Source organism: Nannospalax galili, unplaced genomic scaffold, assembly GCF_000622305.1.
Source record: "Nannospalax galili isolate Female #2095 unplaced genomic scaffold, S.galili_v1.0 scaffold538, whole genome shotgun sequence".
NCBI classification, from domain to species: domain Eukaryota; kingdom Metazoa; phylum Chordata; class Mammalia; order Rodentia; family Spalacidae; genus Nannospalax; species Nannospalax galili.
The window spans coordinates 182,668-195,225 of NW_008343842.1; the positions used below are offsets into that span (position 1 = coordinate 182,668).

Below are 12,558 nucleotides of genomic sequence, written 5' to 3' on the forward strand. Positions count from 1 at the left end.
AGGGAAAGGGGAAAGGAAAGGGGAGGGGAGGGAATGGAATAGAATGGAAGGGAATGGAAGGGAAGAGAAGGAAGGAAGGAACTAGGGTAAAACACCCCCTGGGGAGTTTGATACACCCCCTTCACCCCTGAGGCACAGTTTAAAGTGCTCCTCTATGCCCTGTCTTTCTTTGATTTCTATTGGTGGGTTTAGAGATCTGATCAGGTTCAAGTTCAGTTTTAGGCAAGTCTCCTTCAGGGTGGTGTCGGACATTTCTCTTGGGGGCATGTAAAGTCCCTCCACAGCCACTGACTGTTGCCCCAGGACATAAGGACATCAGGATGCATGGTGCTCTGGCCCCAGGAAGAGAAAGGAAAGCAGTTGGATGCTCAGATAGACCCAGGGTCTCCCTCTTCTCCATGAAGAACTTGCTGTTCTTTTAAGGGACCTCGGTGGCTCCACGTCCTTTGCCCAGGACTCTAGGGCCAAAGTCCTGTGCATGCCAAGTTCTGTTTATTGCCCAGGTCCCTCTTGGAGGTTGGCGGGGGAGGCAGAAATTCCAAGAATCTCAGTTCCTCCTTCCCCTTGGCACCCCTTCATCCGCCTCCCTTCCCTGTGTCCCCTCCCCAACCAGTCCTCAGGCCTTTGCCCATTTGGTAGACAAGTGGCCAATTGTCTCTGCATCTTTATGTCCCTGGGGCGTGACTGTACTGGAGTTGGACAGGGATGCAATAGACTTTGATCAGGGAACCCAATGAGGGCCATGGGGCACTGGGTGTGGCCGGGGGCCATCAGGGCTGGAGGAGAGGTACAGGGAGGAGCAGAGGGCTCTATAGACGGGGAGAGGCAGGTGACTGGTGTCACCAAACTCCATTTGGATCTACACAGCAACATGGAGCAGCAGAGGTCAGAAAACAGAGAAGTGGCCCCAAATTGCAAAGCTGTGGTCTCCCGGTCAGTTGTCCGGTGTCCCTTGTCTCTTGCTCTCTTTCTAGCTTCCCTTATCTTGCTCCTAGGCTTTTGTTACCATCTCCTAAAGGACTCCCATTGCCTGGGCTACAGGCAAAAAGCTACAGTCATCAGGACCCTTCCCTGCCTAAATACTTCCAGGCAAAATACATTGAAAAAATTGTTTTAATTACGTACGTGGTAAGGGGGGTTACGTGCACATGAAAGATAGCGGTGTGGGATCCCCCAGGAACTGGAATTAGAGGTAATTATGAGCCACCTAATCTGGGTGTTGGGAACTGAACTTGGGTCCTCTACAAGGACATTAGGTGCTCTTAATCCCTGAGCCATCTCTCCAACCCTGGAGCTATCACTCCACCCCTAGGCAAAATACTTAAACTTATTTTTGCTGCATGCTCTCCTCTGGCAGTTCAGTGAAGCCTTGAATTTCTTCCCCTGGTATTTTGTTTTGTTTGTTTTGTTTCGTCTTGTTTTGTTTTTGTTTTCTTTTAGACAGGGTCTCCCTGTAGCCATAGCTGGCCTGGAACTTACTAGGTAGACCAGGCTGGCCTCACGGAGATCCTACTGCCTCTGCCTCTGCCTCTCACGTGCTGGGATTAAAGGCGTGCACCACCACACCCAGCTGGTATTATGTCTTTAAAGACATAAAATCATAAAATAAAACACATCTTGAGTTACAAAGGCAAGTGACTATGCTAAGATGTAGCTATCAAAAATTTTCAGGCTGGGGCATGATGGCGCATGCCTTTAATCTCAGCACTTGGGAGGCAGAGACAGGAGGCTTTCTGTGTGTTTGAGACCAGCCTGGTCTACATAGTTTTCAGACTGGAGCTAGGGATACAGCACAGTTGGTAGAGTGCTTATTTAGTATGCTTGAAGCTCTGTGTTCTATCCCTAGCACTGCATAAACCAGGTATGTGTTGGTATGAGCCTGTAATCCCAGGATTTAGGAAACAGGCTAGAAGTTCAAGGTCATCCTTGGCTACATAGTGATTTGAGGCTGTGGCTCCAATTTTTTTTTTCCCCCAGAATGTAAGTATAGCTCAAGGGTAGAGCCCTGCCAACAGAAGAAGAAATCTTAAATATTTTGTTTCTGTTTTTTGAGGCGGAGTGTTGCTCACTGGCCGTCTGGCCTGGGCACACAGCGCAACAACAGAAACAGCAAGAGAAACCTTGGCTCAGCTAGGTGCAAGATAAGAACTGACTGTCAGGGCTGGAGAGATGCTCAGAGGTTAGGAGCACTGACTGCTCTTGCAGAGGACCCGGGTTCAATTCCCAGCACCCACATGGTGGCTAACAACTATCCGTAACTCCAGTTCCAGGGGAATCCAATGCCTTCATCTGACCTCTGTGGCAGTGCACAACACAGGTGCACTCACATACATGCAAGCAATACACTCACACACATAAAATAAAAATAATAAATAAAATGTTAAAAAGAAAAAAAAAGAACTGACTGTCGAAAGTTGTCCTTTGCTGGGATCGGACTTTGAAATGTCACTGGTGGGGCCGGAGAGATGTTCAGTAGTTAATAGCACTGGCTGTTCTTGCAGAGGACCTGGGTTCAGTTCCCAGCACCCACGTAGCAGCTAAGAATCATCTGTAACTCCAGTTCCAGGGGATCCAACATCCGCTTCTGGCCTCTGTGGGCATTGCACTCACGTGGTGTACGTACATGCATGCAGACAAATACTCATACATATAAAATAAAAATGAAATCAGATCTATTTAAAAAAAAGAAATGGCAATGGAAATAAGAAGTCTTCTAACAGAAATCATTCAGAATTGAGGCTTGGCTCTGCCTTTTAGTCCACAATGGCTTAACTGGCTCTCAGACCAAAGTTCACATAGCTGCACTGCTAGGAGCAACTGAGACCCTGCCAAGGAACTGCTTACTTTACTTAATCACTGCTCCTTAGCCATGTGGCTGTCCTCGATGCCCAGCTAATTCTTGCAACTTTGAATGTCTTATACTGAATTTATAAGTTCTACTTTTCCTGACATTAAAAAAAAAAAACCATGGTTGGGTCTGGAGAATTGGTTCAGTGGTTAAGAGCACTGACTGCTCTTGCAGAGGACCCAGCTTCAATTCCCAGCATTCACATGGCAGCTCACAACCATCTGTAACTTCAGTTCCAGGGGAATTAAATGCCCTCTCTGACCTCCTCTGGCAATGCTGGGTGCATTTACATACATGCAGGCAATACGCTCGTACACATAAATAAAAATAATAAACGATATTTTAAAATTATGATTAGAAAAACATCTAACAGGGCTAGGGAGATGGCTCTGTGAGTAAAGTGTTTACTGCCTAAGCAGGAGGAGCTAAAAAGCCAGGCATGGTGGCATGCACCTGTAACTGTAGCACTGGCTTGGTGGGAGGCTGGTTTGAGGAGGGGGCTGGGAGACAGGATCCTTGAGGCTTGCTGACCCAACAATTTAACTGAAATGGTGAGGTTCAGTGAGACACCCTTTCTCAGAAAATAAAGTGGAGAGTGACAGAAGACGCCTGGTGTTGGTCTCTGACTTCCACATGAACACATATACACATGTACCTGCACACACATGCATATAACAAATACCAAACACAAAATTTACCATATTGAGGGGCTGGAGAGATGGCTCCATGGTTAAGAGCACTGGCTGCTCTTCCAGACAATGCAGGTTCAGCCCCCAGTCACTCATATGGCGGCTCTCAACTGTCTATAACTCCAGTTCCAGAGGATTTGGCACCCTCTTCTGGCCTCTGTGGGCATTGTATGTAGGAGGTGTACCTACATACAGGCAAAATACTCATACACAAAATAAAAATAAATAGATAAATAAGCAAATTACCATATTGGGCTAGAAGCATGGCTTAATGATAGAACATTTGCCTAACATGAGAGGGACCTTGGGTTTGATTCTCATCTCATGCGCACACACACACACATGTCACCGAAACAGTTCGTGTCCGTGCAGTGATACGTTCCCTATGTGCTACAAAAGATCTTCAGATATTTAGGATTTTGTCATCTTGCAAAAGAAACCCATGTGTAGTCACCATACAACAATTTCTATTTTTCCCAGCCCCAGGCAAACACCACTAAATTTCTTTCCTAAGAGCTTGGCTACTTTAAAAACCTCATATAAATAGAATCATGCAGTATCTGGTTTGAGATTGGCATGTTCCATTTAACATAGTCTTCTCAAGTTTCAAATATGTTATCGTACATGCCAGTATTTTCTTCTTTTTGAAAGCTGAATAATATTCCATTATGGGTACATACTACTTTTTTGCTGTTGTTAGAAACAAGGTGTCCCTACATAGCCCAAGTCACAGCTGACCTCGAACTTTCAATCTTCCTGCTTCAGTCTTTCTAGAAGTGAGATCACAGGTGCACATCCCATGTGCAGCTTCTGTTTTGTTGTTTGTCTTTGGGGCAATGTCTTACTCTGTCGCTCAGGCTGGCCTGGACCTCCTTGTACAAAGGTGGTTCAAACTTGTGATCCTCCTGCCTCTACTTCCCAAATGCTAGGATTAGAAGCAAGTGCCACGACATTTTACCTTTTTTTGTTTTTAATAGAGCAACTTTATTATTCTATGATTTTATTGTGTTCTGTGATTCTCAGCCTGGCATGTCTAAGACACAAAGTTTGCCCGATCATGTATACTCAATTCACTGTTGACAAATCGTTCTAATTGAATACATAGAGGATTTGGGGATGTGAACGTTTAACGGAAAGTGATCCAGGTTTCTAAGCAGTCTATGAAAAATAGAGTAAGTCCATAAGATAATTGATAATTTCACAATCTAAGGCATTTAATATTGTTGCGATGTGACGAGGACAGAAATAAAGTTCGAACCTACTGCCGATTGGCCTTTTGAGCTGAAAACTGTAAAGCCGTTTGCTGGTTTACTTGTTTGAGATAGGGCTTCACTCTAGCCCAGCTGGTCTGGAACTCACTATGTAGCCCAGCCTGGCCTCAAACTCTCTACAATCCTCCAGCTTCAGTCTCCTGAGTGCTGGGATTATAGATGCGAGCCACCACCATTGGTTTTTTTCTTTGGGGGAGGGTGTTAATCTCTCTTACTGCATTTTGTGTATCTCTGTGTGTGTGTGTGTGTGTGTGTGTGTGTACGCCATGTGATGTGTACCTGCATGCCATGGCACAGATGTGGAGATCAGAGGACAATGTGGAGGGTCAGTTCTTTCCTTCCACCATGTGGGACCCAGAGATTGACTTAGGTTGCCAGGCTTGCTGGCAATCAAGTGTCTTTATCTTCTGAGTCATCTTGCTGGTCTTTTTGTGTTTATGAAAGGAAATAAGGTTTTTAAGTAATTGTGCTATCGAATCACTTTATGTTCTTCATGGCCTTTTCTGTATCTTCTTTGATCAGCTTTGATCTTCAGAGAGATATAAATGGACACAGAAATAGTCCTAAACAGAAATAGTGGTCCTTGACTGATGGTGGTTAGACTTGCTGGTAACAATGTTGTAAAAGCATCACACATTCAGCAGAAAGTAGTAATTGCACTAGAAAGTAAACTTCCAATTTAGATTTTAAATATTTAGCATTATTAATTATTATTATTCTTTTTGAGACAGGGTCTCCCTGTAGCCCCAGCTGGCCTAGAACTCTCTATGTAGAGCAGGATGACCTCAGTCTCACAGAGAGCTGCCTGCCTCTGCTTCCCAAGTCCTGAGATTAAAGGAGTTCATCACCATGCCCAACTTATTATTTTTATGTGCATGAGTGTTTTGCATGCATGTATGTAAATGCACCCCTGTCATGCAATGCCCACAGAGGCAACAAGAGGGCGATAGACACCCTGGACCTGGAGTCGTTTAGCCACCATGTGGGTGCTAGGAATCAAATCCTGGCCCCTCTGCAAGGGCAGCAAGCACTCTTAACCACTGAGCCATCTCTTCAGCCCCTCAATTTAGATTTTAAATCCTTTCCAAGGGTAATGGTAAGCAGCTAGCCACAGCTCCTTGTCAACACAGGTTCATGGGGGAATCCACAGATATACTTCTGGTGCTCTGCAAGCTAGGGACAGTAAACACACTTTCAGATGCCTTCAGGCTCCAGTGGGTTCACCCACAATGAGTCATGGTGCCAGAACCCGCCGTTAAGTGGAGGGGCACCAGCAGAAATGTAATGGAAGGAATATCAAGTGTTTGTTTTACTAATTGAAATGAGGAAGAAACAAAAATGGGTGTGGATCTTTCTGTCACCAAAGCCTGGCACCGTCTGGGGCAGCAAACTCTCCACTCTGTGGAGTCCTCCAGTGGGAGTCAAGGTAAACCTCTACCTAGTCTCAAAAATTATCCTCCTTTGAGAAGATAGAGCTCTAAAATGACCATCAGCCTAGATGATGGAAAGAAACAGTGAAAAGATATACATGTCACTAATGGAACAGATTCATTCATCAGCTGAGTGAAAATTCATATCCTAGGACTGAGGATGTAGCTATGTTGGTAGAGTGCTTGCCCAGCATGTACCAAGCCCTGGCTTCCATCCCCAGCATGGTATAAACAGGGCCTGGTGACACACAGAGTGCCAGCACTCAGGAAGTAGAGGCAGGAAGATCAGGAGTTCAAGGTCATCCTCAGCTACTTATGGAGTTTGAGGCCAGCCTGGATATAGTAGACCCTTTTTCTTTCCTTTTTTAAAAAATATTTTATTTATAGCCGGGCGTGGTGGCACATGCCTTTAATCCCAGCATGGGTGCTGGGATTCGAACCCGGGTCTTCTGCAAGAACAGCCGGTGTTCTTAACCGCTGAGCCATCTCTCCAGCCCAGTAGACCCTTTTTCAAATAAAAAAAATAAATAAAATAGAGCCAGCAACATGTGTACGTACACACATATACACATGCACATACACACTACCTGCAATAATATATAACAAAAATTTAAAAACAAAAAATACACATTCTACCCCTCTTAGCTGAATATAGATAGAGATCCACCTGCCTCAGCATCTCAAGTGCTGGGATTAAAGGCGTGCACCCTCAGGCTTCAGCCTGCTGCAGTGTTTTTGTGAGGCAGAAAAAAGGAAATAAGGAGAGGCCCTTCTCTTTCTTAGGAAGAGAGTACAGCCTCTGGGGCAGGGAGGAAAGAAGGAGAATTTTCTAGAGAGCCAGGTGACTTCTCCACCTGCTGGCTGAGGTGTTCACCCTCCAGGCAGCACCTGAATTTCTCACAAAGGGACAAACTCCACCCATAGGGTGGGGGACCTGGGACAGAAAGCTGGTCTCTTTAGTCAGCTGAGGGCTGGAGAATGGGGTTGCACAGTTGGAGTGCTAGAGTGTTGCAGGGATTGGGAGTCAGAGGTTAGAAAAGAGGAACCTGTTTAGGGAGTTCAAGAGGGCCAGGTGCTGGGGAGTGGGTCCTCTCAAGAAGGAACACCTTAGGGATGGTCCAGGGTAAAAGACGGCTGGGAGGAGCCAGAGGAGACAGGCACTGGAGGCATCAGATGTGCCAAATTATAGAGCCTGGGTTTCCTTTGCTTCTGCTTGGGCCTGCTCCTCGGGCCCTGTTCACAGACTCCTAAAGGACAGAAACACCTACAAAGCAAGATCAACAGTTGATTCATCAGTCCTTCAGACTTTATCCCTAGCCCTACAGCTCCAGAGGATTTGGAGATCTGCAGATAACGTACTATTCTTGGACTGTGAACAATAACCACCCCTCTCCCACACAAAGAAAAGGCCTTTCAGGGGAGAGTGCATAGGGACTCTGGCTTCGGGCTTCTTCCAGGGGGCTTCAGGATCTGTCTGGGCTACAGCCCTGAAAGAGCGTGCCCTCCAACTTCTGACTTGTGCTGCTGGAGACCACAAAAACTAACCTGCCAGGCCTCCCATTTCGTCACTGGGAAGTGGGTCTATTAACAAGCCCTGTTGATGATACCTGCAAAAAGCATTGTAGTCTGTCAGGGACTTACTGGTGTCCCCAAAAAACAGTCAAAGAGAGAAATAGCCTGGATGTGCTTTGACCTATGTTATTGAGTGCTTATTACTAGGTTAACAGACCCATAGATAGATAAATCATTGAAGAGAGTAAATTTCCCTTCTCTCCAGTTGTGGTGGGGGTGTGTGTGATTTTAAGGTTAAAAAGATTTATTTACTTTTTAATATATATATTTTTAATGTGTATGAGTATTGCCTTCATGTATGCTAAGTGCAGCTGTGTCATGCAATGCCCGTGGGAGGTCGTAAGTGGGTGTCATGTGCCCTGGAACTGGAGTTAGGGATGGTTGTGAGCCATCACGTGGGTGCTGGGAATCGAAACAGAGTTCTCTGCTAGAGCGTCACGTGCATGCAATGCCCCATAGAAGCTGGAAGAGGGCATCAGAGCCCCTGGAACTGGAATTAACAGACTATTGTTCACCTCCATATGGGTGCTGGGAACCAAACCCAGGTCCTCTGAAAGCAGCCAGTGCTCTTAACCACTGAGCCATCTCAGCAGTCCCTTATTTTTATTATTTTTAATTATATGTATCATGTGCGATGTGTACGTGTCTGCAATGCATGAGGGATATTTGCACGTGAGTACAGGTGCTCATGGAAGCCAGAGGTGTCGGGTCTCTCTGGAACTGGAGTCATAGGAAGTTGTGAACCACCTGGTGTGTGTGCTGGGAACCGAACTCAGTTTCTCTGAAGAAGCAGCAGGAGCTCTAAACGCTGTCTCCCTAGCCCTGCCCAATGTTGTCATTTTTAAATAGGCTTAGGAATAAGGCTGTCCTTGGAGTGTGAGTGTGGCTCCCAGACGTGGAGGGGTCCTGGGAACTTAGTTCCTGATACTCTTCTTCAGTCGGAATCCCTTTCCTCCGAGGCCTGTAGGTAGTAGGTGAGTAGGTGTGTGAGCCGCAGGAACAGACGGGAAAAACCTCAGCTGTTCAGGAAGAAACAGGACGTGAAACTCAATGACGAGGAACATAATAATAGCAATATATTTCTGGCCTCAGCCGCAAGGTGCACGATCGCTTTAGTTAATTGCAAACCGCAACCCCAGCGGGTTTGGGCGGAAGACAGGCAACCTGGGCAGGGAACACAGCGTGGCCCGCGCGGGGACTCTGAGGGCAGTGGGCGGGGCCCGGTGGGGGAGGTGGGCGTGGCCTCCGCGTGGCCCCGCCCCTCCGGGTCTGGCGCGGGCGGGCAGAGCGCTGGTTAAAGAGCCGAGCGGAGGCCTTGCTGTGCCGACTGCCGCGCGCGCACCGCAGCGGCACACGTGTCTCCTCCGACCGGGTCCCGAGTTTTCACCCCGCTTTTCAGGATCTGGAATTTGGGGGACACCCCCACCCCACCTCCTTGGTGTGCATTCACCCCCAGCTCGCGTGAGCGTGGTCCACGCAGTTCCCGGGAAGCCAACGTGGAGGAGCAAACTTTGTCCCGGGAGCCGCGCGCCCTGGGGGGTACGGGGCACTGCGCATGCGGAGCTCCAAATTCAAACAGCTGTGTGCAAAGGCTGCAGGGGCGGGTGGACCCGGAGCCGCGGGGACTTTAGGGGACGCTTTCTCTAAGGAGGTGGCTGCTCCGGAGCCATGGTGGACCGGGGTCCCCTGCTCACCTCGGCCATCATCTTCTACCTGGCCATCGGGGCGGCGATCTTCGAGGTGCTGGAGGAGCCGCACTGGAAGAAGGCCAAGAAAAACTACTATACGCAAAAGCTGGATCTGCTCAAGGAGTTCCCGTGCCTGGGCCAGGAGGGCCTGGATAAGATCCTGCAGGTGAGCCGCCGCCTGAAACCCCCAGATAGGCACCTGAAAGGGAGGACCCCCTCATACCAGCTCCCTACAGCTTCTGAAGATCCCCGGTCCCAATGGGAGGTCCCGGGGTAGCAAGGAGAAAATGTCCCACTAGGCGTCAAGTTGCAAGGATGTGTCGCTCGCCCAGGGATTTATGGCCTCCCTCACGCGCGAACTTAATGTGTCCCTAGAAAAGTTGGGGTTGGGGTTGGCTCCCGGCTGGACTGGGCCCGGCGGTGGCTCGGTGTGGGTGTGCGGGTGCCTCCCTCTTTGGAGGGAGGCTGTGGGGCGGATAAAGGCGTTTATCTTCCCTTGGAGACGCTCCCGGAGTCCGGGAGGCGAGCCGGGTACCACCCCTAGCTTCTCCACCTCTGGCTCCAGGGCCGTTGCCGCGCCCGGACGACCTTTCCTAGGAACTGAAACCAGGCGGAGAGCCCCCAGCCCCATCATGGTGCAAAATCGACTCACGCGGCCCCTCCAAGAGGGACAGGGGGCTGCGGCGACACCGGTGACTTGAAATGCTGGGCTTCCGGGAAGGCTTATCAGGAGGAGACATCCCGCCGAGGCTTGGAGTTAAACTTTGTCTGAACACCAGGTTGCTTTAGGGGAACCAAAACCCGGGAGAGGGAGGAGAATGCGGGTGAGGGAAGCTTCCTCGCCGTTAGCTTGGGGAGTCTCTTATCTGCTGGTGCACAGCCCATGACCTCACCAAGGTAAACGGCTGACCATCGCAACTGGGACCTTGAGCCAACTTGGGGTCAGAGGTCCATCTGCCTGTTTCTTGAGGGCTCAGCCTCAACCATCCATCTCTTGGCCCGTGGCCACCCTTCAAGTACCTAGAGGACCAATAGAGTTGGAGGGATACTTTGCTCAAGACTGCAGGAACATTTAATCTGCAGCAGTTCCCCAGTCCTTTCCACTCAAGTAACGTCTCTGACTTTTCAGCCTTAGTTTTCCCCAATGGGAACAGACCCATCTTCATCTTTGTCCTGACGTAGAATGTTACAGTGTTGAAAAAGCTTTGCAGAAACCAGAACACACCTTGCTGGTACTAGGATTCTTTTTCATCTCCAGGTCTGAGATGGACATTCACACAGTCCATGAATGGACATGAATTTCAGGTGCTGGAGGGATCGTGGGACTTGTAAAGACATTTGTCCTCAGGAGGCCTGTGGAGCCTGAGGTTTTGCACTAACAAGTGCAGTGTTGCCTTTTAAGTAGCGTCTTCTGCCTCACTTGGGTGCAGTTTCTAGGCTGGGAGTGGGTTGGAAGGTGGTGCTTGGGGGTGAGTTTCAAAAGATGCTTGGTTTTTCTAGCTCCCCAAAGCCGTTCTGGAACTGTGGATCAGGTGGGGGTGGGTACCTTCTGCTGGGTGATTGCCGTGTCTGGGTGTACTGGGAGAGTGGGGTGTCCACTCTAATTTCCCTGGAGGAAAGAATTCTTAGGAAGGAGAGTTATGGTTTAGTTTTTTATTGAGAGGTGGCAGAAGGCCGGCGGGGATGGTAAGGCTGGATCTGCCCTCTAGCCATTTCCCTGTTCACTGCTCCTCCGCCTGGGCAGGGGAAGGAAGGAAAGAAGTCAAGGCTAAATGTGGGAAAATAAACTTCAAAACACTAGGAGAAGGGAAGGGGGGTGGGGTGGGTAGGGGTTATGCAGCCCAGTGCCACTGGTAGTGGTAACTTTGCAAACTAGACAGCTTCCGTAAGATCTTTGGGGAAAAAAAAAAAAACACTTTTATTTTGAGGTCTTGTCTATCAGCAGCCTCCCACTTCCACCCCCAAAGAGGACAGGTAACTTAGAGAAAGAATTTGAGCAACATCACATCAGGGTGATTTAGATTCTAAGATGCCTGCTTGAATGAACAAGAACTGCCCTGTCCCCATCACAGCACCCCCCACCAAATTGCAAATCAACTCCAACTGGGCAAGTCCCCTCCCTTCATAGGAAAAAACCCAAGGAAGGAAAACCAACCCAGGGGAAAATTTGGCAGTTTAAAAGTTTTAATCTGCAAAAATCTGCCTCTCTTAGCTTTCTGATCTGTGCCTCGGAGTATTGCCTCAGGCTTCAAGGAAATTACTTTAAAGAAAAATGAAAATTCAGTATCTTCCTTCGGATCTGTCCACCTGGGTATTTTCCACCTGAGGTCCTAAGGTTTTAGCTTGTCTGAATTGCTGGGTAATCACGAAGAAGAAAAGAAGTTTCTTATCTGAGAATTCCTGGGCAGGGATGAAGTCTCTCCTGGGGGTTCTTGGACCAACTTGGGACCCCTTGACAGCCCTGCTTCCTGTCTTCAAAACTGAACCCTCACTCAAGCCAGGACTCCACCCTATTTATTAATATTATTATTTTGTTTGTTTCTGGAGGCAGAGTCTCACTGTAGCCCTGAACTCGCTGTGTAGACCAGGCTGGCCTTATAAAAGTACTCCAGCCTCTGCCTCTTAGGAACTTGATACATACATAGATCAGGCTGGCCTTAAATGCACAGAGATCTGCCTGCCTCTCCCTCCTGAGTGCTGGGATTAAAGACGCTCGCCACCATGCTCAACTTTTGTCACATAATTTCTACAGTTAATTTTTGAGACTGGGTGTTGCTCAGACTGGCCTTGAACTCATTATGTATGTAGCTAAAGATTATACCTCCTGCTTCTACCTCCTGAACCATCATTTCCCAGAGAATATGGTGCTGGGGCTCAAACCTAGAGCCTATGTATGCTAAGCAGGCACTCTATCTACCCACTAAGCTACATCTCTAGCTGTTTCAGGACCTTTCGACAAGGTCCTAGAATGTAGTCCAGGCTACCTTTGAACTCATCCTCGTGCCCCAGCTTCCGGAATGCTGAGATTATAGGCTTGTGCTACCGGGCTTGGTGCCACCT

General features: G+C 48.3%; 1 protein-coding gene and 2 long non-coding RNA genes across 5 annotated transcripts in view; 1 reads left to right on the forward strand and 2 right to left on the reverse strand.

Moving 5' to 3' along the window:
- Nucleotides 1-6,708: 6,708 nt before the first annotated feature.
- LOC115071535 lies at nt 6,709-8,029 on the reverse strand. Its single transcript, XR_003850613.1, has 3 exons — nt 7,784-8,029; nt 7,285-7,502; nt 6,709-6,743 (listed from the first exon to the last, which is right to left on the reverse strand). It is a non-coding gene; the product is annotated as an uncharacterized LOC115071535 (long non-coding RNA).
- Nucleotides 8,030-8,424: 395 nt separating this feature from the next.
- On the reverse strand, nt 8,425-10,346 carry LOC115071542. Of its 3 annotated transcripts, none has more exons than XR_003850635.1 (4): nt 10,151-10,346; nt 9,722-9,869; nt 9,505-9,567; nt 8,425-8,829 (listed from the first exon to the last, which is right to left on the reverse strand). It is a non-coding gene; the product is annotated as an uncharacterized LOC115071542 (long non-coding RNA). The 3 variants fall into 3 exon arrangements; XR_003850634.1 differs by lacking the exon at nt 8,425-8,829 and adding an exon at nt 8,862-9,212; XR_003850633.1 differs by lacking the exon at nt 8,425-8,829 and having other exon boundaries at nt 9,475-9,567.
- Kcnk5 (potassium two pore domain channel subfamily K member 5) overlaps nt 9,205-12,558 on the forward strand; it is a 41,647-nt gene continuing 38,293 nt past the window's right edge. The window contains exon 1 of the mRNA XM_008840040.3: nt 9,205-9,664. Coding sequence (XP_008838262.1) covers nt 9,479-9,664 — 186 coding nt within the window. The 5' untranslated portion in view covers nt 9,205-9,478. The remainder of the gene's footprint in view (nt 9,665-12,558) is intronic.